A 24,182-nucleotide genomic window follows, 5' to 3' on the forward strand; every position below is an offset into this window, starting at 1 on the left:
GGCTGGGCAGGTGGACAGGCTCTAGAAGATAGTTCCAGCAAAATGCTCTCATTTTGCTTCCACTTCTGAGACACATCAGAAGGTCTGACCCACCCCCCAGCTACTCCCCCAAATCAAAGAGAGGTGTTGTGGTGTTCAGGCTGAGGAGTTGGCCAACACTGACCCACAGATAGGAGGCTTCAGTCAAGGGCTCAGAAGCCCTTCAGTCAAGAGCATTTGTGGAGCGCTTTCTTTGTCCATCCCCTGAGGGAGACATCAACAGGAGAGGGACTTCTTCCACTTGAGGGTCTCCAAGCCTCGTGGGGGGGGGGGCGCGGGGGCGGCATGAAAATCTAAATGCACCCTGGCTGCATCTTGAGTAGAGATACACCCACAGTGTGGGAACAAGGATGGATGAAGAAGGCAGCGGCCCCTCCCAGCCGTGCGCCCCCCTGGGGGATCCCAGGGACAGAGAGGATGGGTCTTTCTGGCCACCACCACTTGATGGAAGCAGCTAGGGATGGAAGCTTTCATAGGTTAAGCATACATCATTTTTCAGAAGTAAAGATCTTGTCTGGTTTTGGCAAGCTCCAAAGCTCCTAGTCCCATTCTGGGCCAGATTCTCATCTGATGTAAATCTTCGGGAGAATCAAGTTGTAGCACTGTTTTGCATCAAGTGGGACTCTGGCCAGTCTTTCCCCAGAGTTTCCCTGGGCTTAAATCTGCTATATCGTCTCCATGGCAACCAGAGGCTGGCCAGCGAATGTGGTTGCCTTCGAAATCCTCTGCTAGCTTCTCTTTCCCTCCTCTGTCTTTTCTGAGATTAAGAATGATCTCCCTCCCTCGGCTCTCACTTACTCACTCTCTCTCTTAACGTACCCATATCATGTGTGCCCACATTTTTTTTTTTCTGTTGCAACGTCTTTCCAATCAGCTTTCAAAATCCTCCATCCAATTTAAAAAAAAAAAAAAAATGAAGATGCGTTAGTCATGGCTTGACAGTGATAACTGGCCTGTTTAGACAAGACCAGGCTGATTTCGATGGGCATGGAAGCCTTGGCAAGCCAAAGTGGAATTCACCTTTAAGTCTAGCCAGCCTAATTGATACATTTGTTTACGAATGCTGGCCAACCGGACCAAATACTCTATTTCCACCCCTTCCGAGAATCAGCCTGCCGGAATCCCGGAAGTCGTTCCAGCATCATTTACTTGCTTGTGCGCATCCGTGGGTGTCCGTACGCGTGTGAATTATGACGCCTCTGTCTACGGTAGGGTAACTGCGGTTTAACAGAAAGAAGGAAAGAGCCTTGTAATCATACAGCTCTTGGTTGAATCCCATATTTACCATCACTTGCTGTATAACCCCCGTCACGTAGCCTCTCTGAGCCTCTGTTTAGACCTCCATCTGTGAAATGGGCCCGCCAGTGCCTATCTCATCAGGTTGCGAGTAGGAAATGATGTCAGTCGTTTAACAGTGCTTGTCACGAGCGAAGTACTCAGTACCGTCTTATTCCCCTGCCCCTTCCCTATCCGCTCCAAAGCATGTATGTGTTTTCCTTTTTCTTTTTTTCTTTTTTTTTTTTTTTAATTAATTTTTGGAGTAGTCTGCATGCTCTCAGCCTAGCAACACTCTTCTGTGTCTCTCCACCAGGGGGCACCCTCCTACCAGGGACCGAGCCCACAGTGGACACGGTGCCCGTGCAGCCCATCCCAGCCTACTGGTATTACGTAATGGCCGCCGGGGGCGCCGTGCTGGTGCTCGTCTCCGTCGCGCTGGCCCTGGTGCTCCACTACCACCGGTTCCGCTATGCGGCCAAGAAGACCGATCACTCCATCACCTACAAAACCTCCCACTACACCAACGGGGCCCCTCTGGCGGTGGAGCCCACCCTAACCATTAAACTAGAGCAAGACCGCGGCTCGCACTGCTGAGGGCCGAAGCCAAGGACGGCACCCAAAACAAACGAGAAAGACTACCAACACGTTGCCTCGATTTTGCACTTTTTTCTCCTCGCCTAGTCTCTGTGTGGACTCTCAAGACATCTCTGTCTGTCTCTCCTCTCTCTCTCTCTCTCTCTGGGGGCCCAAACCCTGTGTGCTTTTATTCATCCTGACCATTGTCCTTGGGTTCTCTCTCTCTTGGTTTGTTTTTATCCTTTGTTGATTCCAAACCAACCACCCCCACCTCTAATGCTGCATCTTGGAATATGAGAAGAGATACGCCCCTCAGCACTTCACAACTGAAGGCTCAGCTGGTTTTCTTTCAGAGACTGGTTCCCTGTTTCTTCCCCTTGCCTTATCCCATACCTCCTCCCGGTGGGCAGTGTGCCAGGAGACCGGAGAGGAAACCTGGATCTGTGTGTTTGTACATAGTATATACATGTGCGTGTGAATCGCTCTGTGTCGGGTATGTGTGTATGTGTGTGTGTGTGGACGTGAGAGAGAGACTGGTTCATTGTGGGGCTGGGGGGTAGTGTGTGTGGGTGTGTTCAGAGAGGACCCCCTTTAACCCTTGTGTTACTTCTCCGGGGGTACATTCTCCAAAAAAAAAATAATATGCTGTACTAGTTTTGTTTACTTGGAGAAGAGATTGAAGCTTTTTGTTGCCTTATCTAGCTCTGGCTGGGTTTCTGTTGGCTACCACTGTCCTCTCCAGGTACCTAAAAAAACTCGAGGCCGCATGAAATGAAATGTGGCCCCTCCCATCCCTATCCCATTCCCGATCCACCTGACCCAAGAGGAAAGTTCCCCCAGCGCACTCAGACATGACCCCTTGTCATGTCTCCTGGAGTCTTGGAAGTAGCAAGATGGCAGCCATTGGGTGCGTGCAGAATCATCTCTACTTCCAGCCCTGAAGCAAATCTGTCTCGTGTTGCCTTATGAAAGGGAAGCTCATAATGAATGTGTAGCTTTTATCAGTTAAGTCCAATCTTGGAATACGTCATAAAGAATAACAAGTCTGAGACTGGCTTAGGAAAAGCAGTAGCCTGTTTAAGGTGGGAGCGAGAGGTGGAGGAGAGCAGGGAGGAGCAGGGAGGACTGAATGCGGTCTTTTCAAAGTCTCCTCACTTGGGGGGTTTACTGTGCCCGACTTGGGATGGAGTTGAGTAAGAAGCTTAAAAATTGTAATCTTTGGTATTCTATTGGTCATTGTAATAGCATTTGTAAAATATGGGGGGAAAGGGATCGTTTGCTTTCCTTTCGTGGTGTTAATGTGTGCCTGAATCTACAGCCACTAAAACATAAGACTGTTCACCTGACTTATTTAAATATTCTGAGGATATTCAGAAGTAACCATTTTTTTTAAATGTCAACTGCCAACCCTTAAAATGCTACCCCTTAAAGCATTCGTAGCATCTGGCAAATACACCTTCTTAGGCTGGCCTGGCATTTCCAGATGTTGCTGCATCAGGAGAGGGTATAATGAAGATAAATCTGTTGCTGCCCGTGTGTCCTCTCTAAGCAACGCAGGGAGAGGGATGTTAGAGATAAATTGCCTAATGATATTGTACAAAGGATAGATTCAATAATGAAGTCAATTTCATTGATAGAAAATGCGTATTTTAACGAGAGGCTCAGTGACTTGGGGCTCAGCCTTGGGGGTGTTGATTTCTCCGCTTCCTGCTAGGAATCCACCAGGGAAGTGTGAGATTCTCTCCAAAGATGGTTGCCTGGGCTGAAAGCCTCCAGGTACCTTCTGAGAACAAAATATTAATTTTTTTTTTTTTTTGGCTGCTTGGGAGAGAGAGACTTTTAGCATTCTTTCAGAATATATTCGCAGGTCCCTCCAAACACACGCTCACTTTCGCATCTGGTTTGTTTCATCCTTCTGAAAGAAAGGTGCTCTCCCACTCTTATTCTATTTCAAAGAGCTACTCTGGCTCAACCACAGAAGCTCTGCCAAGAAAAGAAAAGATGAAAGGCTAGAGCATGAGCTACCTTGAGATTTCAAGTGTCCTACCCCAGCTGAAGATGGAAAACAAAGCTGCGAGAGGGAGGAGGGGCACAAGCCCAACATACCGTGTGATGAATTCCATGCCAGTCACTACGGGCTTTTTATCTCAGGTGTCCACATCCAGCTGTGCACTTGGGGCCAGGCATTCCCTCGAAATGATTGACATCCCTGTAGGCACCCCGTGGAGTTATGGTGTCAGGAAATTACACCTGGAAAATCCAGCCAGTGTATCAACTGTGTGAGTTACTTACTATCCACCCTTGAGGATTTCCCTTCTTTACAAGAAGATGACAACAACTTTGTGCATTTGCTGTGTCTTTATCTGGTGCCCCATGTGGCATCATCTTTATGTACATGCCATAGTTGAGAATATGAGACTGCTCAAATCTTTGTGAATCCCATGATGAACTTCAGCTGGGGATGTCACACTTTCTCCTTCTCTCTCTTTCTCTCTCTCTCTCTCTCTCTTCCTCTGGCCCAGCAACTTTCATAGTATTCTCTAGGTACTATGCTAAAAGGGCAGCTGTTCTATAAAATCATGCTTTGCAGCTTTAGAAAGCAAAATTCTGTATTTCATGGAGGGAGGGAAGGATCACTCTCTTCTAAGAAAAATAGACTGGACAGGTGAATGCATGCATGCATGTGTTTAGAGTTGCTTCTCAGAAGACAAAAAGGTGATAGCAACTACTAAAATATAAATGAATGAATGAATGAATGAATGAAGAATTGAAGGTCTAGCTCGGGCTGGTAAAGTTTTTGCCTTAGTAGAGGTTTCATATTAACAGCTCCAGGAGGGCAACCCTTATCTCTGGGGTTTAAAAAAAAAAAAAAAAATCCCTTCCTTGATATTATTCTAACAATTGCTCTCCCCTAATTGCTGGTGAAGGCAGAAAAAAGAAGAAAAAAATATAGCATTGCCATTGACAAAACAGGACCCTGAAAATAAAGTGAAATTGTCTTTTCCCTCACCCCACAGTTTTGGGATTAAAGCCAGAATAGGATAGGAAATCCAGTAATATTTCTGACGTTGATACCCCATCTTTAAAAAGATCTTGTCTTTAAACTAAAAATAGCAGGCAAGCAAACACCTAAATAATCGATAATTACCAAAGAAAAACAACAAAACAAGAAAACTTAAAGATTTTTACTTCCTATTCTTATCCCTCTTCCTATAACTGTGACATCTCTTGCATTGCTCAGTTGCCTGTGTGTCTAAATAACTTGTGGACATTGGAAACTATTTGAAAATGTATTGTGTGGAATGTAATAAAATGATGATATTTTTATACAAACATCTGGGTTTTTTTTTCCTGTTTGCCTATGAGAACAAAATTGAAATGTAGGCTTTGAACAAATTGATGTTTCCAAAGTTGACCACTGCCTTCTGAGCTACAGGGCATTGCTGTGGGAGGTACGTGGGTTTTCTCCTTGAGGCTGGATGCCAGTTTTTTCTTCTTTTATTTTTATTACTGCTTGTTAGGAGTTTTATCCAATTTGTGCAGCTGAGCCAACTTTTATGATTGGTGTGGGATTTTGCAAAAGTTGCTAAGTGCTAAATTGCTCAGTGTGATTCCACAAAATTTCTCTTGATGGCAAATCCCTGGAGATTGGACTCTGCCTTTCATGGGGCCCCAGGGGGAATGGGACCAGTGGAGTTGAATCATGTACTTGGCTCTACAGAGACAGATAGCTTCCTTTGGAGAAGAAGCAGCAACATGATGCCCCTCGCCTACCAAATCATTTCTTCCATGGGGACATTGATCTCTTTAGGAGCACTTTCCCAGACAAAATGGGACCTTATGGCGTGTTCAAGGCTCCAAAATATTCCAGACTTCATTTTGGAGCAAGTAATGAAGATAATTATACGATGACTATGTACCTGGAACTGTCCAGCTAGAGCAGTTTATAAAAGGAATATTCCATAAAAACTTCGAGAGAGGCTTGGGGAAACTTACCCTAAAAGCCAGATCTTGTGGACACATATTTTTCTTTGGTTCTCCCGTTTGGGTCATTAGTGATTAGTTATATCAAATACATAAAATATTTCTATCAGTGGGGGATTGGCAGGGAAACGTAGGCAGTACAACGTGGCAGTGAAATGGTGGTCAAGAAGAAGTTGGGGAAGGATTTTCCACCACCCCCTACGCCTGGGGTGTATTAAGAGCATTCCATCAGCCCAGGAGACCTCCTCAGGGGTCCAAGAACCATCCTTAAAGGTTCTAAGAAAAGGGACTGTCCAGAGAGCCTATTTCCACCAGAGTCCTACTTTTCCCCTCTAAACCTAGATCCAGGAAGGAATACTTTTTACATCCGTAAAACCTGTCTAAGGGGTGCTAAAAGGAAATAGGATTTTGGTTTTCAGATCCTACAGGAATCTCTGTTAGTACAGATGGCTCAGTATAGATGTCACTGTCTGTCCTATGCCAGAGAATAGAGCAGAATGTGCATGATGAGAGCATTGTTTGTGCCTCTAATGACAAGTATAATTATCCATTTTGTGTAAATGATCTTTGGCTTTCCTTAAAGCCATTTGTTCCCATTAGTAAAGGATAAAATGAAAGCCTCTCAAAAGTATTTATTTCAGGCAAATACCCAGGCTCAGTCAACACTTCCCTGAGCTGGCCTGGGGCCAAATTTGCCAGACTAAATTAAACCAGCCATCACTTATGCTTCATTAGCGTTCCTGTTTTTAGAGCCATGGTTGAGAATTTCATCGTTGCTCTTCCTGCTTTGGTTCTAGTCCCAGGGCTAATTCTAGAAGCATTCTCTCTTCCCCAAAAGGGCAACGACTGTTAGGACTCTAATCTTAGGTGTCAAGTGCAGCACTGTTATCAGTGTGGTATTTCAGAACGAGCCCAAGCATAAATGTTACAGACATTGTGTTTCCATGGATCATAAATACCAGATGTCAAGGCCCCGTGTGTCTTCCTTGGCTCCCACCTGGCCCTTTATGATGGTTTAAATGTGTGTTCTTGCTGTTGAAGCAAGACAGCACCCTCCCAGTCCAGATAACCCAAGCCCAGCCGATCTGCTGCGGCACGGCGTCTGCGTCCCTCTTCACTGACTTTGCAGCTGTTTTGCACCAACATTGTGGCCTTTCTGTAATCTTTGGTGAAAAGAGCTTCAGTTTTAAGTTGTGGTTTGTCCATGTTGTCAGCTACACATCTGAGCCAAGGTGTAGGTGCGGCTTGCTTTCGCTCTTTAATTGTGCACATCACTGGGGCTCTGCCAGCTGTCCTTTGCCTTTCGTCCCTTTCGGTGATGGCCCAAAGAAAACACAAAACCAATCCAACCGGAGAAAAAGGAGGGGAGAGGGGAACACCAGCTGATGGTCTCAGAGTCAGCAAAGAATCGCCTTATGTAAATAAATTAAAATCTAAGAATAGTGTGCGACTTAATTAAGCCTGACATAGATCAGGTGCCCTGGAGTATGTCTAGAGGTTAGATATAATCAGGAACCTACACCCTCAAAAGGCGTCAGGCCACATGCCTCAGCCAGAATACACTTGCAGTAACCGTGTGGAGGAGTCCGTTTGGCCCCAGACCTAAGCGCAGTAGAGATGCAAGATGTGAAGAATGGCCAAGGAACAAAACCCCTTTTAGCATAGTGGGGCTCAATGGAGAATCTAGGTGCTTGCGGGCAGCCAGCAGAAACCATTCCTCCTTCCCCCCACAGCCCAGTGGGCAGGAGACCCAGAATCATTCTACTCTAATTGTCCTTAGGCTTTGCCGTCACCGACCTCCAAGAGCCCAAAAAAGACTAAATGCCCACAGGCACTGCACCAAGAAATAGGAAAGGCTGTTTGAAAAATCAGCAACTGACATTCTAGCATCACCCTGGGGGCGGAAGGGGGCAAACGTCTTGTTCTGGAGGCTTAGGACCAGAGTGGTCAGTGATCCTGAAAGAGGTTGTTGGGGGAAATTTTAGGATAATAACTGGCTGGATGTTTCTCTCGCTTTTTTTTTTTTTTTTAACTTACAAGTTATACACAACGACATCCTGGAAATGTGTACGTAATACGGAAGGAGTAGAAGTCCATTTCATTGCTAACCAGTCCCACTCTCTTCCCCAAAGAGAGTAATCACGAGAAACAGCTTGAGGTATATATTTCCAGGCCTTGTTTTAGACCTTTACAAACCTGTATGTCTGTGTCCGGTTATGTGATCTGTTTGGTTGGGATTCGGTTTCGTTTGCATAAATGGTATCACAGCATTTGCTCCGTTGTCGGACAACTTTCTCCTTTTCGTTTCACAAAATCTTGACAATACGTCAGTACCCACTGCCAGATTACCCCATCGTGTTAGCTCTTGCATGGCATTCCATATTGTACCCTAGTTTATTAACTGCTCCCCTACTGGTGGGCATTCAGGTTGCGTTTAATTCCGCTTTTTTTTTTTCTGTTATAAACAATACTGCAATGAACATCTTTGAGGCTGCGTCTTTGCGCACATGTTTCTCTGCGATAGAACGAGTCGGCCAAATGGTGTGCCTCGCTTCATTTTACCAGATGCTTCAAGTGGCTGAGGTTAACCTTTTGCAGTGAACCTGTCCCTATTTGAGAGAGTCACAAACTAGTGGACGTCCTGGATTCTATCCCCTCCCACATCGCCACAGGCCACGTAATCTCTGGGGCTATCTCTCTCTCCTGGAGTGGGTGGAGCGCTTGTAAGAGAAGACTTTATATAGTTTTAGCTGAAGGGAATTTTAATTGCAGGGACTTTTTTTTTTTTTTTAACTGTCAATTTGTGGCGAATGTGGCCTGACTGTAAGTGGCAGCTCACCAGAGCTGTGGCAGCTGTGGTACAGGGGTTAATTCCATCCCAGGGTTCTGTAGGCAGAGCCCTGTTCTCCATGATTAATGAGTTCCACTTGGTTTCCTCAAAGAATGACTGCACTGTGCCTTGCTGTTATTTATTTATGTTTCCTACTAAAAAATTCATGTAAAAAACATCCTTTAAGGTCAGTGCACAGTATTGTGCTGCAGACTAAAATATTCCGGCAGCCGCGAGTAGGGCCCACGTGCCGACGGAAAGTCTCCAATCCTTGGGGCCTTAGGACCAAAGCGCCCGCCTCGGTCCCCAGGACAGCAGGCTTTCCGGGCCAAAAGGTGGCGTCGGGCTTTCTTCCGAGGAGGTCCAGGGCTGCTGGGACCCAAGGAAAGTGACCCGGAGGCGAGGTTGTTTTCTAGTGGGAGGTGTGTGTGCGTAGGCAAAGCTGCCGGCCCCAAGTGGCGAGCGGAAGAGAAGCCAAGGGGCCTGTTGGGTCAAAACACCTTTTCCTCCAAGAGCATTCCCCTGACTTCTACTGTGCACTAAGACAAAGGGATCTTGGTAATGGGAGTTGGACTCCGAGCGTAACGGACAGTGTCTACCGCCATTTGTGGGCTTTGTGGGCTTTTTTCTCCGCCCTGCCAAAAACCCAGGACTTCTGCCTCTTGGGCATGGGGTTCAGGTGGATAATTGGGGGGAAGTTCAGGAAAGAAAGCAGCATGAGCATGACATATGGATGAGCTCGAATATGTCACTGCAAACACACCCACACGCGCGCGCGCGCACGCACACGCACAAGACGTGTTTTGTCTTCTGTGTGTAATTGTGCAAAATTGAACTCTTTAGAGATCATGAACTAACATACCCCTTGGCTTTCGGCAGTAGAGCGTCCGTCGTCGGGCAGCAGGACTCATTAACCCGGGGCCTCGACTAGAGTTCTCTGACTTGCCAGAGAGCGGCCGGCTCCAGTAATGACCGCAGTGCAGACAAAGCTTTGAGCTGGAGGAGGCCTTGACCGAAGTCCTGTTCTCAGCCCGCCTGCTAGTTGCTGAGGCTGCCTTTTAGCACAGGCTGTTAAAGAACCATTTGGTCCCTTTGTGTTTCCTTACCGCCACCGAGGGGCTGGGAGAAGGAGGCCCGCGTGGACTTCCCCGTCGCTTCTCCTGGGCAGTTCCCGACAGTTGGCACTGAGGCGGGAAGATGGGCCTTAGGACCGAGGCGGGGGCTGACATGCATGGTAAAAGCAGCCACCCAGAGCACCTCATTAGCCTCGGCCAACTGCAGACCGAGGGTGTAAGCTCAACAATGGCGTTCATAGGAAGTCCAGACCCACGACGCCGTCCTCTGTCTCGCTCGGCAATTCGCCACGGGGCCTCCATCCCCTCCTCTTTCCCCAAGGAGGACCTGTCTCCACCCCTCTGCCTTTGTGCCAGATATCGTTCGTCTTCAACTTCCAGCCTCCCTTTTCTGCACCAACCCCCTCTCCTAGTGGCCCCTTCTCCTCTCCTCTGTCACTCTCATACTTGCTCCCCCCCACCCCCTTCATCAAACTCTTTCCCAGAGAAGTTGGGGGGCGGATTCCCTCAAACGAAAGCTCAATTGGTTACTTTCCTCCAAGTAGTTGTGTTCTTACTAGAGACAAAATTATTCTCTTATGTTATAATTACAGTCCTGGGATAACAGCAAGCTTCTGGGGAAAATCACCTCTTGAGTGGGTAGAGACAGGTTCCTTTTTGGAACCCCAAACCTCTTACCACAGCGTTGTTCATTCTTGTGTTCTGAAGTAGAGCCCACCTTTTAAGTAGAGCAAGCTTACTTGGTGAGATACATAGGGCATTTTTTCAGGGCCTTACAGAACATGAGGGGAGGCTTTGACAAGACATCTCTTTTTCACAGTGGAAGCAAATGTGGTTTTGTTTCTTTGACGCCATTCTTTCACTCACCCAAGAGGTAGGAAACTACTCCACCTGAGTGGTGTTCCCATCATGCACACTTCCTGAGTATCAGGATTGGAGGAGAGAAGAAATGTCAAAGCCCACTGGGCGACCTCTCTGAAATGTGAACATGTGAGAATTTCCCTGAAATTTTAGGGTTTTCTCACCTTCACACTCTGAGAAGGTAGCCAACAAAAGAAGAATTTCTTTTTGTTCACGTATCTATTTCTTGTTGTTGACATATCTACTGATACTTAGGAAGAAAATCTCTGATTTTTCAAAGACCTAGGGTGGAGGAGAGATTCCAGAATGTTCCTCCATCATCATTGCTGGGTGTTTCCAACCTGCACAGTTCTGAATCCCATCTTTATAGCTAAATGTTTCTCTGGCTGCGTTTTTCTTATTTTCACTTCATCGTTGGGGCTCAGTGGAGCCATTTTGGCCTCAGCTGCTCATCCGCCTCCACACTTGAAAATATCATTAGGTCATTTCACAGCTTTCTCATTTGCAGTTGGTATTTCCAACCCTTTTTAGTGTTTCCATCTAGTTATTCAACTAAAAATAATAGAAAATAATGGCTAAATTCAAGTTCAGACTCCAGATATCTCAAACCTGTGCTTTCCAGCTCGAAACCATTTGAAAACTCCAAAAAATATTTTTTTCCATGACTTTGCATGTATTTGGCTATAAGCCCAAGAGATAAAAACCCATGATAAAGGATCTTCTGGTGGTGTTTCTCAACTCAAGCCAAACCCAGCAAGGGATAAATGGCTCTCAAGTACCCTGACTCTCTAATGGAGGAGCTTGGCATAGCTTTCATCAACATCTGAACTTTTGGCTCCTGTAGCAACTGGGGATGAACAAACTGAATTAGGGAAATTAAGGTGGTGGGGTGGGGCGGGGGGGGGGGCAGGCCTTCAGCCAAAACTAAATGTTAAACTGAATTAAACACTGCAAAAGGCCAAGAAATATCTCCTAGTCCTTCGTTATTTCTCATTTATTTCAGTCTCAGGGTTACATCTCCTGCTGGGATCAAAACGAAATGGCTGAGAGAATTTTCTAAAGACTACTCCCATCTGAACAGTCCGGTGATTTAGCTGGCTCAGGGGTTTCAAGAACTTGGAATCAAATTCAGCAAGGGTTCTAAGTAGCCAAGAGCTTATCCCACATAAATCACAGCCCCAAACTAGGTGTCGAAAATGTGGCTTACTCGCCTTAGCACTGATTTGTTCAATGACTTACTGCATTTTTCTACCCTCCTTCTTCCATTTCATTCTCTTTAAAATAGAAGCGGTGACACCTGTGCCTGTGAAAATGAATGATTTCAATGATTTTCTGGGTGTAAGTGACTCTTCAATCCTTGCTTTGAAGGCTGGTTGCACTTTGGTGGGTTAAGTGGCCACGTTAAGGTTGGTTTTATCAGCCTGGCTTCCGTTAAGGTGGAAGTTTAAAACTCGGGGCACAATTTACCCACTACTTTTTCAATTGCCAGTTCGCAGGGCTGATTTCTAAGGTAAATGAACCAGTATTGGAAACATGGGATCTCACAGCTTCCCTTTACCTGTCTGTTTCGTGGTCTTCTCTTTCCACACACACCTTAAGGCGGCTGACTTCAGGGAGCAACAACCTAGGAGAAGACAGACCTGGGGTGAAGACTGGGGTGGTGAGCAGAGTGGGGTTCTTTTCTATGGGAGTCACCTTGTCTACCTCAACCAGCAGCCTCTTGAGAGTGCCCTCATCAGAAGGGCCCTCAGACCTTTCTCATTTTCTTCCCGTAAGACGTAGAAGACTAGAGCAGGGAAGAACATGAGTGGTTACTTTCAGAGGAGCAAACTGAGACTCAGAGGGTCAATGACTCGCCCAGGCTCTCATACCCGCGGTGGATAGCGGAGCTCAGATGAGAAGCAGGCAACCTGTTCCCAGTGCAGTGCTCCTCCAAATCCCATGCTCCTTTCCTTCAGACAGTGAGCAGAGCTGGCACCACACGGTTCCTAGAGGGTCTCTGCTACACCCTCTGGCTCACAGATCTGTCATCAGCTTCAACCAGGCTTCTTACTCCACTGCTCGGAGTTCACGTGGAAGGGACTCTTCAAAGAAAACCAGTGTGTTTTGGTGTCCTGAGATGATCTCCATGCAAATGGCCCAGGAATGGACTGTCCTCAATGATTTATCTGAAAGTAGCCAGTGGTTTGGGGCAGGCTTTTCACTTCCCAGCAGTCTTGTGAAGCTCCTTTTATGATGCAGAAAGTAAACAGAACAACACCCGCGCTGATACACTCGCGGTAGACCACAGCATAGCAGTAGTGGTGAAAGGGAAGGTCAAAAAGGGAAGGTCAAAATTTTTCTACGAGTAATTGCAGAAAAGCAGTTTAACACCAAAGGATCTTAATTTAAGAGGGGAAAAAAATGGAAGAAAATGAAGGGGGGAGGAAGATAGATAAAGTGGGGGGGGGGGTGCGCGCGCACAGGCAGGTGCGTGTAAGGTGGGGAAGGAGAGAATGGGAAGCCAAGACTGGGAGAGAGCATTCCTCTTTGACACGTAAATCATGCTCGGTGGGGAATCCCCCAGCTGCACGTTGAGTGTCTGGGGGTGTTTCTCCTGCATAACATGTGTGGTCTGACACCGCCAGGCAGTGTTCCAGACCCCACAGGGGAAAACATAGCTCCTTAGAGTAGGTTCGGTTTATGACTGGGTATGGCCGTTAACCTTTTGTGCCATAGTGTTGCAATTTACTGACAAAGACACTTGAAAATACGTGACTCTCCTAGGGTGGAAGGAGTTCTGGAACAGTCAGTGAGTGTTTTAATAACTAGCCCCTCTGGGCCTCTTGCCCTGAAAAATCAGGACTATAGGAGATGGACTAAGACCTTGAATCACTCTCCACTGTGTACCTCACCCACCTCTTGACGGTGCTAAGGGAAGGGGCTCCTGGGGAAATGGGACTTTGCAGCCTGAGGCTTTGATGACAATATGAAAATGACCAGGTTTTGTTGAATTAGGCTGTTTGTTTTTTAAGTAGTGGTGAGTCTGCTCACTTGATTACTTAAACTCTAGTAAACTCTGTTCTGGTCCTTCATGAGTTTACTTCTTCCTTTCACTGTGCTGGTTCACAGCAGCTGGTGGAGGAGAGGCGCAGAAACCTGACTCTCATGTAGGGAAATCCAGGTGGAAGATATGTGGCCAGGCCTGGCCATCTCTTTGAATTCCTTGATGGAGCAGACAAAAGCGAATTCAAGCCAAAAACCAAGGGATCAGTATATGAGTAAAAAGGCTCAGGTGCCACGTTCGAAGCCATTCCTGTCCATCAAACGGATAAAGGAGCTCGAACTCACCAACCGCCACAGTGCAGCAGCCTCTCTTCTGAAGCACCCTCCTCCCCACTCGAATGCTTTCCTTCCTGGCAGTGGCCTGGCTTCATGTGCCCAATCCTTACCCTGGATGCCAGCAGCACTTAGAGTCCCATCTACAAGCCCCCACGTTCTTTTATACTGTTTTGTCATGGACAAGTCTTTGCTTCCCAACCATGCTGAGGGGCCTTGACTGTAGACACCTGGTCCCATCCATCTTCATTTTTCCAAAAACCCAGTGTGGCTCCTGGGCACTTTGTAAACCTCTTTCATAAGTGAGGATCGGTTGACTGGTTGGGTAATGAAGACTACCCTTGGAAAAAGAAGGCAAATCAGCCTTCCCCCTCTGAGTCACGCCTATCACGGAAAACATGAGCTTCAAATTTCGGACCGTATTTTCCCATTCATGAGAAGTCCTCCTGAGTTCCCATCAAAGTGTCTGGAGAGCGATGCAGGCAAAGAGCCAGAGAGAGTATATCCAGTCAACTAGGATCCGAGACAAGGCAGGCCCGTTTTTACTGTTAGAATAAGGTAGTAATTATACGCTGATAGATGCAGTGTCCTGCCAATACCCAGAGAACTTGGAGGCAGACCTGGGTGGAAGTGAGAGGTCACCTCTGGCCCTCACGCAGTACTGAAGAGTCAGAATTCAGTTTGGAGTCAAACTGGCTGAGACTGAGTCCATACAGGGCCCCAGAGGAAATAAGGTCATGTGAGCACAAAGGGTGAAAGTGGAAGTCATGTGGGTGGTAAGATCCTTTCCAGATCTGTGTGATCCTAGAGGTGTGGCCCATTCCACTCGCCCTTGTCCGTCCCTTAGGCATAGACACACCCACTCACTAAACCAGGGTCCTGGAAGGTCTTCTCCAAGTTTGTCCTCATGACAAAAAAAAGAGAAATTCAATTCGGTTCAGGGTCCCTGGTCCCTACATGCTTGTGCTATCTTTTGCTATCAGGGAGGTGCTACCTCTACTCTGTGCCTCGAGCTCATCATTTCTCCCCCTCTCCGCCCTTGCCTTGTCTTGCTAGAACTACAGGCACCTGGTGGGAGAGTCATACTCCTTCCTACCAGCATCCTGAGGAAACAAGGTGAGGTTTACCTATTGGGCTTAACAGAAAAGGAAGGCGGCCCATGAAGAGCAATGGGGCTTTTAAGAAAGAAAGCTCTTAATCACAGATATCAAGAATAATAACAAGGGGACTAGAGAAAATTGCTCTCAAAGCAAATTGCTTTTTTGTACAAATGTTCCCTTTATTTGGGTTTTCCCTAGTGTGCCGTTCTTTCTTTAAGGCTTGATGAACAGATGCGCTTTTGAAAATGTTGATTAACTTATCCTTTTGTTGACCCCTCCCACTCACCCAAACTCCTGGGAGCAGTGATTATACAAAAAGCCAAGTCAAGCCTCTAAAGTGTTCTTCTTCACCTTAGGTAGCCTTTGATTCACCAGGTGCAGAAATCTCGGCCCATCTAAGCAATCAATTACATAGAACCTTAGAAATGGACCGATTCTTGGGAGGTCATCTCATCCAGTCCTCCACCTCCAGAGGCAAGAGGCTGTGATCTCCTGGGGCAAAATGTACTCATACTCATTACCATCCTTTTACCCCTTTTCCTTTAAGATCAATGCCACATCTACTCCTTTCCAGCCACGGTCAATAGTGTCCTAAGAGTTCTTCCCTGAGGGTGTGAGATGGAGCAAAATGGCATTCTAGCCTCCAAGAATCTGTCACATCCTTGGCAGAGACCAAATCCCTAAAAGCAAGAACAGGATTTGGCCCAAAAGTCACTGGCAAGAGCCCCACAGTTTTTGTACTAGGCTGATTCGCATATTCTTATCCAATGTTCTGCATCTCTTAACCGTGAAGGTGTTAAGACATATGAGCATCCCATCAAAACGATTAGTGGATGGAAATGTGATGCTTTTCTTCCATGTTTGTTTGTTTGTTTGTTTTTTCACAAGGTTAAAAAAAAATCTCCAGATTGACTTTCACAAGCTCAGTTTGATCCCTATGACAGATACCTCCTGCCTCTTGTTGATTCATATTCACATCTTCATTCCAAGGAAACAGCCTGCATTGTAGGGTCCTGGAGAATAATGCAGGGGATGGGCATTGAGGTGGGGAAGCTGTTGTGACCTGCAGGTGCCAGTTGCTGTGCTATAAACATGCCAGAAACAGGCTGGATTTATGGCAAACTAGTGCCACATGGCATTGATCCTTTCAAGTGGGGTTCTGGCAAGTTGTTTTGTTGCATCCCTTACTAACGACCAGGGGGATCAAAATGTGCTTTAGCACTCTGGCCAGGATGAGGAAGACTTCTATCTAACATGACTAAAATCACTGCTTCCAGGAAAAGACTGAATTTCAAGTGTGGTGGCGATAGATCAATCCTCAGTTCATGTCATGGTCAAGTAGATCTTCCCTGAGATGTGCTGATGAGGGAAAGTTCAGGCCAGTGTGAAGTTCTTCTCTTCCTCTTGTTTGATAGTATTAGCTGTTTGGGATTTGGTTTTGACTTAAGCCTGAATTTTGGGGTATCGGTTTATAGTGCTGACCTCAAGGTTGTGCACCTGACTTGGGGTTCAGTATAACTCCTAACGTGTCCATACACTTGCTAACGCCATCTTGAGCTGACAGCCAGGGCAGGCATAATTAACCTGTGAGAAACAAAGAAATGATAAATCACCACATATTTGATTCTCTTTGTTGATATTTTGCCATTTTAGACCAGTAATTTTCATTGGCTCTGATTTCTGTAAGATGGACAGCATAGTGAATAGAGAGACTGTCTTTCCCACACCCCCCCCCAAATTATCATAAAAAAAGAAAAGGATAGACAGTGATAATACTGGAGAAAATCCACAATAAATTAATTTAGCTCTTTTTAAGCCTGGGCTAGTCAGATTAGATGCCCACGTTTGACCTATTCTAAGCCATAAAGAAAACCAGTGGAAAAGTAAACTGAGAAGGAAAGACAAGAGATACTAGCACAGATACGCGGAGCTGGACAGGCCTTATGACATTCTTTCCAGTCCTACTTCTACATGAAAACATATAATGATGAAATGTGACTTTGTTGAATTACCATACGTTTATTTGAAAGCCAGAGGAGAAAGACCCTTATAGGATATGTCTACTTACATGCATGCATATGAGGAGGGTCCATTACACTAAATAAACATCACAGTTGTAGCAACTGATGATGGGCATGCCATCCAAGTTGCCTTGGATAAATGCAGACCTATAATGGCAATGAACTACAGTCATTACCACAACACAAGTGAGGAGTTATTTGGAGCTAAAGACCTTTTTTGTTTCTGTTCTTCTGGTTGCTGTTGGCAATAAAGACAAATCATTTGAAGGGGAAAGAATCCAGTAATGTACATACTAAATGATCTAGAAGCAGATGTGATTCTTTAGCTGCCCACTGTACTGGGGAGTCACTCTCAGAAAGGCTGCATCTCTGCCTGTTAGCCATGGCAATAGAACTTGTTATAACTTGATTTGTTTGTTTTCTTTTTCATTATAGTAGACATTCCAGAAATACACGGAAGAGAGGGCTATGAAGATGAAATTGATGGTGAGTATTGCTATGATTTAGCAGACCATCATGAAATTCAGGTTTGGTTATAAAGATGTCAACAAAAATAATGCCTGGGGTATGAGAAGGCCAAAATTTAGAACTACCAATCAGAAATAGAAGGGAAAAGAATCCAGAGAGCAGTGAAGAAACCATCAATTGCTTTGTCAAGGTCAAATTTAGAAATTTGGAAAGTTTAGGGGCGCCTGGGTGGCGCAGTCGGTTAAGCGTCCGACTTCAGCCAGGTCACGATCTCGCAGTCCGTGAGTGCGAGCCCCGCGTCAGGCTCTGGGCTGATGGCTCAGAGCCTGGAGCCTGTTTCCGATTCTGTGTCTCCCTCTCTCTCTGCCCCTTCCCTGTTCGTGCTCTGTCTCTCTCTGTCCCAAAAATAAATAAACGTTGAAAAAAAAAATTAAAAAAAAAAAAATTTGGAAAGTTTATTGAGTTCCTTCTGCCTAATCTGAAACAGGTCCCCTACTTGAGGCAACTTTCGACATTGATGGACTTCAAATCTGGATAAACCCTTTAGAAGTAAAAGCAAGGCTCTTCTAAATGTGTTGCTGCTTGAACCCATTGACCTCTTCCCAAAAAGGACCTGAGTAAATGAGTATAAATGTGAATATTCTCCTAGGCTTTCTGTGGTTTCCTGTTCCCTGGCTTGAGGGGGAGCCTTTCTCACACTATCCAAGACTCCAAGTTGGGGCCCATTGCCAGATTTAGGTTTCTTTTCTACAATGCCCATCTTGTATTTAGTCCAAGTTCTATTCTCCCACTTCAAATACACATACTTCAAGAGGATAAAGCAAGAGCCCTGACTGGAGGGCCGCCGAGCAAACATGTAGATATAATTTCTCCCCTCGACTCAGAGCAGCACATGTCTGTCTGGGCTTCTCTGAGTGCCAGAGTTGATCTGCAAGAGAGATCACCACAGTTCCTCTCAAAGAACAACTTTAGACCAAGATTGATGCATTTAAGAAGAGCTGTTTATAGAACAGCTGCTTTTAACCCGACCTTAATCAAACACTTCAAGTGTAGTTATAGAAACAGAGTGACTAACCCAAACAGCACCTTGTTAACTCAATGCAGACTCTCCCTGCGAAACCCCGTCTAACGCTCCTTTTATGGGCAAAGCTGTGGAACTGGCTTAAAAGGAGAGGCCACAGTAGGTGTAGCAGCAAGAGGCACTATGATGGGTACAGAGAGCAGGGGATAAGGATACAGAAAGCTGGATTCCTATTCCCGGTTTAACTGCTTGCTAAGTCTGGAACCTCAACTGAATTATCTGGTCACCTAATTTCTTAAAAACCTGAGTTTCTTCATCTTTCTTTTTTCTTTTTCTTTTTTTTTTTTTCTTTTTGAGAAAGGGAGGGGGGGAGGAGAGAGAGAGAGAGAGAGAGAGAGAGAGAGAGAGAGAGAGAGAGAGAAAATCCCAAGCAGGCACTGCCTGTCAGCATGGAGCTGGTCACGGGGCTCGATTTCATGAATTGTGAGATCACGACCTGAGCTGAGATCAAGAGTCGGACACTTAACCAACTGAGCCACCTAGGTGCCCCTGAGTTTCTTCACCTGTTAAAAAATTATAATAGTACCCTGTCTTCTTCGTGGAATTATTAGGAAATCTTACAAAATGAGCTGTGGATGTGGTCATGCCTTGGCCACACTATGGAAACAATAAGTATATTAGTCTTCTAGGGCTGCTGTAACAAAGTACCACAAACTGGGGGTCTTAAACAACAGAAATTTATTTTCTCACCTTTCTGGAGGCTAGTAGTCCAAGATCAAGGGCTCAGCAGGGCCGGTTCCTTCTGAGGACCATGAGGGAAGGAAGGATCTGTTCCAGGCCTTTCTCACTGGCTTGTAGATGGTCATCTCCATGTTTTCAAGGCAATGTCCCACCTGTGTCTGCCTCCAAATTTCCCCCTGTATAAGGACACTATCCGTATTAGATTAGGGCCCACCCTAAAGACCTCATTTAAAGTTGATTATTTCTATAAAGACCTTATCTCCAGGGGTGCCTCAGTGGCTCAGTCGGTTAAGCGTCCAACTCTTGGTCTCAGCTCAGGTCTTGGTCTCGGGGCCATGAGTTTAAGCCCTGCGTTGGGCTCCACGCAGGATGTAAAGCCTACTTTAAAACAATTCAAGGCCCTTATCTACAAATAAAGTCACATTCGGAGGTACTAGGGGTTAGAACTTCAACATATGAACATATGGGGGACATAATTCAACTCATAACAGTAAGGTAAGGTGTATGTCAAGTGAGTGTGGTGGCTTGAAAAAAGTCTGCTGCTCAGATGGCCAGCAATACTAAATTGGGAAACTTGTCGTGTGAAAATGGTCTCAGCCTGTCTATCCTTTGGTTGAACTTGAAGCAAGTGGACGTGGGGGGTGAGGAGGCAAAGAAAGAAGCGTGCCCAGATCACGGGACCGCCCCAGTGTCCCAAAGGCACCCTGAAGCTTTTATCAAAATCTGAGCTTACCTAGTCAGAGTCAAATTATTTAAATATCAAATACTTAGTGCTAGCTATGTGCTGGACACCAAGCACTTTACAATTATTAATTCATTTAATCCTCCTAGCAACCCAGTAAAGGCAGCCTTAACAGTATCCCTGTTTTATAGATGGGAAGACACAGGCAGAGAGGTTAAGCAACTTGCCCAAAGTCACACAGCAAAGACCTGGTGAGGCTGGGCTTTGACGCCAGCCAGTGCACTTTCAGGGTCCCCCTGCTTGTCCTTGTGCCCTGAAGAACCTCTACACCGGGCTGGGGCGGGGGGGTGGGTGTCATTCACTTCACCTCGAAAGAGGCAGTGCCCACAATTCTCATATGCTTTGTGTCACAGATGAGTATGAGGTGGACTGGAGCAACTCTTCTTCCCCGACCTCAGGGTCTGGTGCCCCTTCGGCCGACAAAGAAAAGAGCTGGCTCTACACATTGGATCCCATCCTCATCACCATTATCGCCATGAGCTCCCTGGGCGTCCTCCTGGGGGCCACGTGTGCGGGGCTCCTGCTCTACTGCACCTGCTCCTACTCAGGGCTGAGCTCCCGCAGCTGCACCACGCTGGAGAACTACAACTTTGAGCTCTACGACGGCCTCAAGCACAAGGTCAAGATGAACCACCAGAAGTGCTGCTCCGAGGCATGACGGATTGCACCCAAATCACATCTGACGCTTCATTCCAGCAAGAGGGGCTAGTGAAGATTACGTTTTTTTTTTCCCTTTGGAAACTGAATGCCATAATCTCGATCAAACCGATCCAGAATACCGCAGGTGTGGACAGAACAGACGAGTAGAGGGAGGCAGGGCGATGCTGCGAAGGGGGTTACAACCCACCTAGAAGCGCGGTGGCTGAGTCGTTGCTGGGACTAAGACGGGAGCTCATCTCTTTGGGGGTCACAGTTCTATTTCGTTTGTGAGTTTGTTGTTATTATATTTTATTTCTTTGGTCTGTGAGCAACTCAAAGAGGCAGAAGAGGAGAATGACTTTTCCAGGATAGAAGCAGAGTGGCGGTCATGGTACTCTGCTTCGTCTTTCTAATCAACACTTGAAAAGCAAAAGGTCTTTTCAGACTTTTCATCTTTAGGAAAAAAAAAAAAGCCGTCCAACTTATCCTGTCCTCTGATCGTTTTACGACTTTACGGGATTTGCTGTGTAGGTTCATGCCAGCCAACCCTACAAGCTGCCGTTTCCAGTCCTAGCATTTAAGTAGGATGTTGTTGCCTTTAACTTTTTTTATCCAGGGGAAAATTGCCATTTTAGGGTCAGCATGAATAGCTCTTTCTTATATGCGATTTAAAACAAACCAGAAAGGAAACTTCACACGTCAGAAATCCACAGAAGCACCTCCATGTTAGAAGCGGACAAGCCTTAACGTGCTTTGCGACTAGGAGCCATTCATTACATCTAGACCTAGAATTTGTGGCTGTGAGGCTACTTCGTGGGGCCTCTGGTGGTGGTTTTACTTTTTCTTTACCCTCCTCCTTGCTCTTCTAAAACATACACACACGCGCACGCACACACACACACACACACACACACACGTGCGCCCATTTGTCGGGCGTCTCGTCCCCCAGGCATAGCATTGTTTGATACTCTCAGAGATGGGGTGGCAAATTCAGGCTGTTAGTATGTTTTTCCCCCAGTGAAATGTAACTGGAGACCACTGGACGGAAAGGAGAACAGTGGAGACGGAAAAGGAAATCCAACCTCTGTGATCATGTCATAGCCAAGGCTAAGCAGACTGTACAGAGACGTTTTGATGAATCAGTCTCTCCTATAGGCTAGTAAACATTGACTATTCCTCGGGGTTTACAGCATTTCAGGAGAGGCAGGTAGGATGTACGCGAGCTGATTTGAGCCAGAAGTATGCAAGGACTGTGGACCAAAACACTAACAACACTGCTTCAATCCCGGAGAGACCTATGTTCTTAGGTCTCTCTTAGGTCACACACACACACACACACACACACACACTTTATGTATTTTTTATTAAGTGCCTTGAAACAATGAAGAAAACTGTATTTTCCCTCTATGTAGAAATCAGTGAGTATCCTCTAAGTAAGGCATCCCTTCTTCCCTAACCCCTGTGGCCCCACTGCCAGCTCCCCCAACTCACCGCTGATCCTACTAATGGATTGAGCCCTGCTTCCCAAGGCGCAGTCATAGCCCTCGATGACTCTCAGCTACTCTAGAAGGGGAGGCATCAGAAAAACCGTGTGAAGGATAAGATTGTCCGCGTCAAGATCCAAATCTTGATTTTGTAGTAATGCCTAAAGATTGCCTGTGTGCTGGAAATACCTTTGAAACCCCACCAGTATGCCCAGCCCATTGCTTATCAGTGGTAAGCTGTCAGACCATTTTTGCTGCTATGGTCACCCACAAGTTCATTTGTCTCCTACCCAGGTGAAAGGGAAAGGGTGAATGGGACTGGCTGATTCCCTTACATGTTAACTTACGGAAATACTAGTTCAAATGGTAATGTCACAGTGTTTTGTATGCAGAGAGGGAGAGTCCAAACCGACAGCTATTTATTCATATATGTGTGTCTTTGCGAGCCTTTGAGTTCTCTGTATCTACTGTGTATGTGAATGGTCACGTGGGACTCAGTGATGTTGTTGTGACTTTGACCTAGGGCCCGAGTGTCACCACTGATCTCGCACTCGTTGGCACAGTGGTAGTTAGAGGTGAAAAGTAAAGCTGTCAAGCCCAAGGGCTTAGCTTTAGGACCCCCCCCTCCCGAGCTGGGCATGCAGCAGAAGCAAGTTTTTCATTAGCCCACCCTCCTCTTCGCCTTCCCACATAGCTCAGTGTTCAGGAAGCTAGCGAGTCCTAGGGATTTCCAGAAGTTGCCTGCAGAAGAAGAGAAGTTCAAAAGCCTACCCTGGGGGTCCTAGCCCGCTCATGCTCAGCGGGCCATTGTACAGTTCCCCAAAGACCAGCCCTGTCTTCGGCCTGCACTTCGCCTCTAAATTACCCACAACCCAACCTGCATCCCTTTCCCAGTCCTCGAACCATACTCACCATTGGCTGGTTTGAGGCCCTGGGTGGGCCCTGCTAAAGGAAAGTTGGCCATCCGGGGCTGCATGTAGATACCTCACCAACACCGGAGGCTGGGCTGTCCTAAGACAGAAAGACAGTGGGGCCTGATTCTAACTCGGCCAGGGGGCACCCTGGTGCATTTGTTTTCTCTATCTGCAGGTAGGCTAGCTGACCCGTCTCCTTGAATTGTTCCCTTTGGGAAACCCAACTCACAGTATTGATCCCCTTTTTTGCCTTGTACTGAATGACACATTACCTCCACGCTCTCCCGGACTAGGCAGTCAACAGGGCCACAGGGTTGCTTTCTCTCTTGGGCGGGGATGGGGAGTTGACAGGGTTGAGGGTCCGAGGAATGAGCATGAATACAAGAACACAAGGGGAAAGGTTAAGCTGTCACACAGAAGATTAACTTTTCCAGAGTTTGCAGCTAAAGGTATTCGACCATTCGCTGGCTGAGCCAGATCATGGGAACTTGAGAGCTTTTACTGTGATTCTTCAATGTAAAAAATAAACGACAAGGTCAAACTGTGTTTATATGATTTGTATAAAGCCTTTTTAAGATTGCTATTTAAATAAACATTATACCAGAGATATTTTTCTGCATATTTTTTATCGGAGACAAAGAGACTTGGATTGAGCATGACCAAAGCATCCCAGTTTGGCCAAGGCTTCCCCTGGTGTTAGTACTGAAAATCTTATGTCCCTGGAAACCTCTCAATCCCAGCCAAACCAGGATGGTTGGTCATTCTCCTAGGACAATGTTTCTAAACACTTCTTATGGAGTTAGTAGGTCGATTGGCTGGCTTTTTATAAAGTGAAAGATGGGGGTGGGGAATGGGCTACCTGGACAGGTCGGCTACTTTAACTCAAAGGCTTGCCCAGTAAAGTTCCAAGACTATGATCCCTGTCAACCCCCCCCCCCGCCCCCAAGATATTGCCAATCCCCTGCAACTTTTGACTCCTCACTGCTTCTTCCTGGTCAAACATTAGCTTGTCAACATCTGTGCTGATTTTAAGGTCTGTGACACTGCTCCTCAAAGTGTGGACCAGCGGATTAGCATCACTTGAGAACTTGTC

The 24,182-nt window shown here is 46.3% G+C and overlaps 1 protein-coding gene and 1 long non-coding RNA gene across 5 annotated transcripts in view; one reads left to right on the forward strand and one right to left on the reverse strand.

The window, feature by feature from the left end:
* Nucleotides 1–23,695, forward strand: part of NRP2 (neuropilin 2) — a 116,589-nt gene extending 92,894 nt beyond the window's left edge. For 2 of the 4 annotated variants that reach the window (XM_040475974.1, XM_040475975.1), the window contains exons 16-17: nt 17,516–17,566; nt 20,406–23,695. In XM_040475974.1, the coding sequence (XP_040331908.1) occupies nt 17,516–17,566; nt 20,406–20,710 (356 nt within the window). In that variant the 3' untranslated portion in view covers nt 20,711–23,695. Of the gene's footprint in view, nt 1–1,630; nt 5,227–17,515; nt 17,567–20,405 lie in introns of those variants that run through there. The other 2 variants (XM_040475976.1, XM_040475977.1) reach the window with 1 other exon arrangement.
* On the reverse strand, nt 15,214–19,476 carry LOC121030957 (uncharacterized). Its single transcript, XR_005790477.1, has 2 exons — nt 19,320–19,476; nt 15,214–16,643 (listed from the first exon to the last, which is right to left on the reverse strand). It is a non-coding gene; the product is annotated as an uncharacterized LOC121030957 (long non-coding RNA).
* Nucleotides 23,696–24,182: the final 487 nt, after the last annotated feature.

This window comes from Herpailurus yagouaroundi, unplaced genomic scaffold (assembly GCF_014898765.1).
Source record: "Herpailurus yagouaroundi ecotype Mexico unplaced genomic scaffold, PumYag 140, whole genome shotgun sequence".
Classification (NCBI taxonomy): domain Eukaryota; kingdom Metazoa; phylum Chordata; class Mammalia; order Carnivora; family Felidae; genus Herpailurus; species Herpailurus yagouaroundi.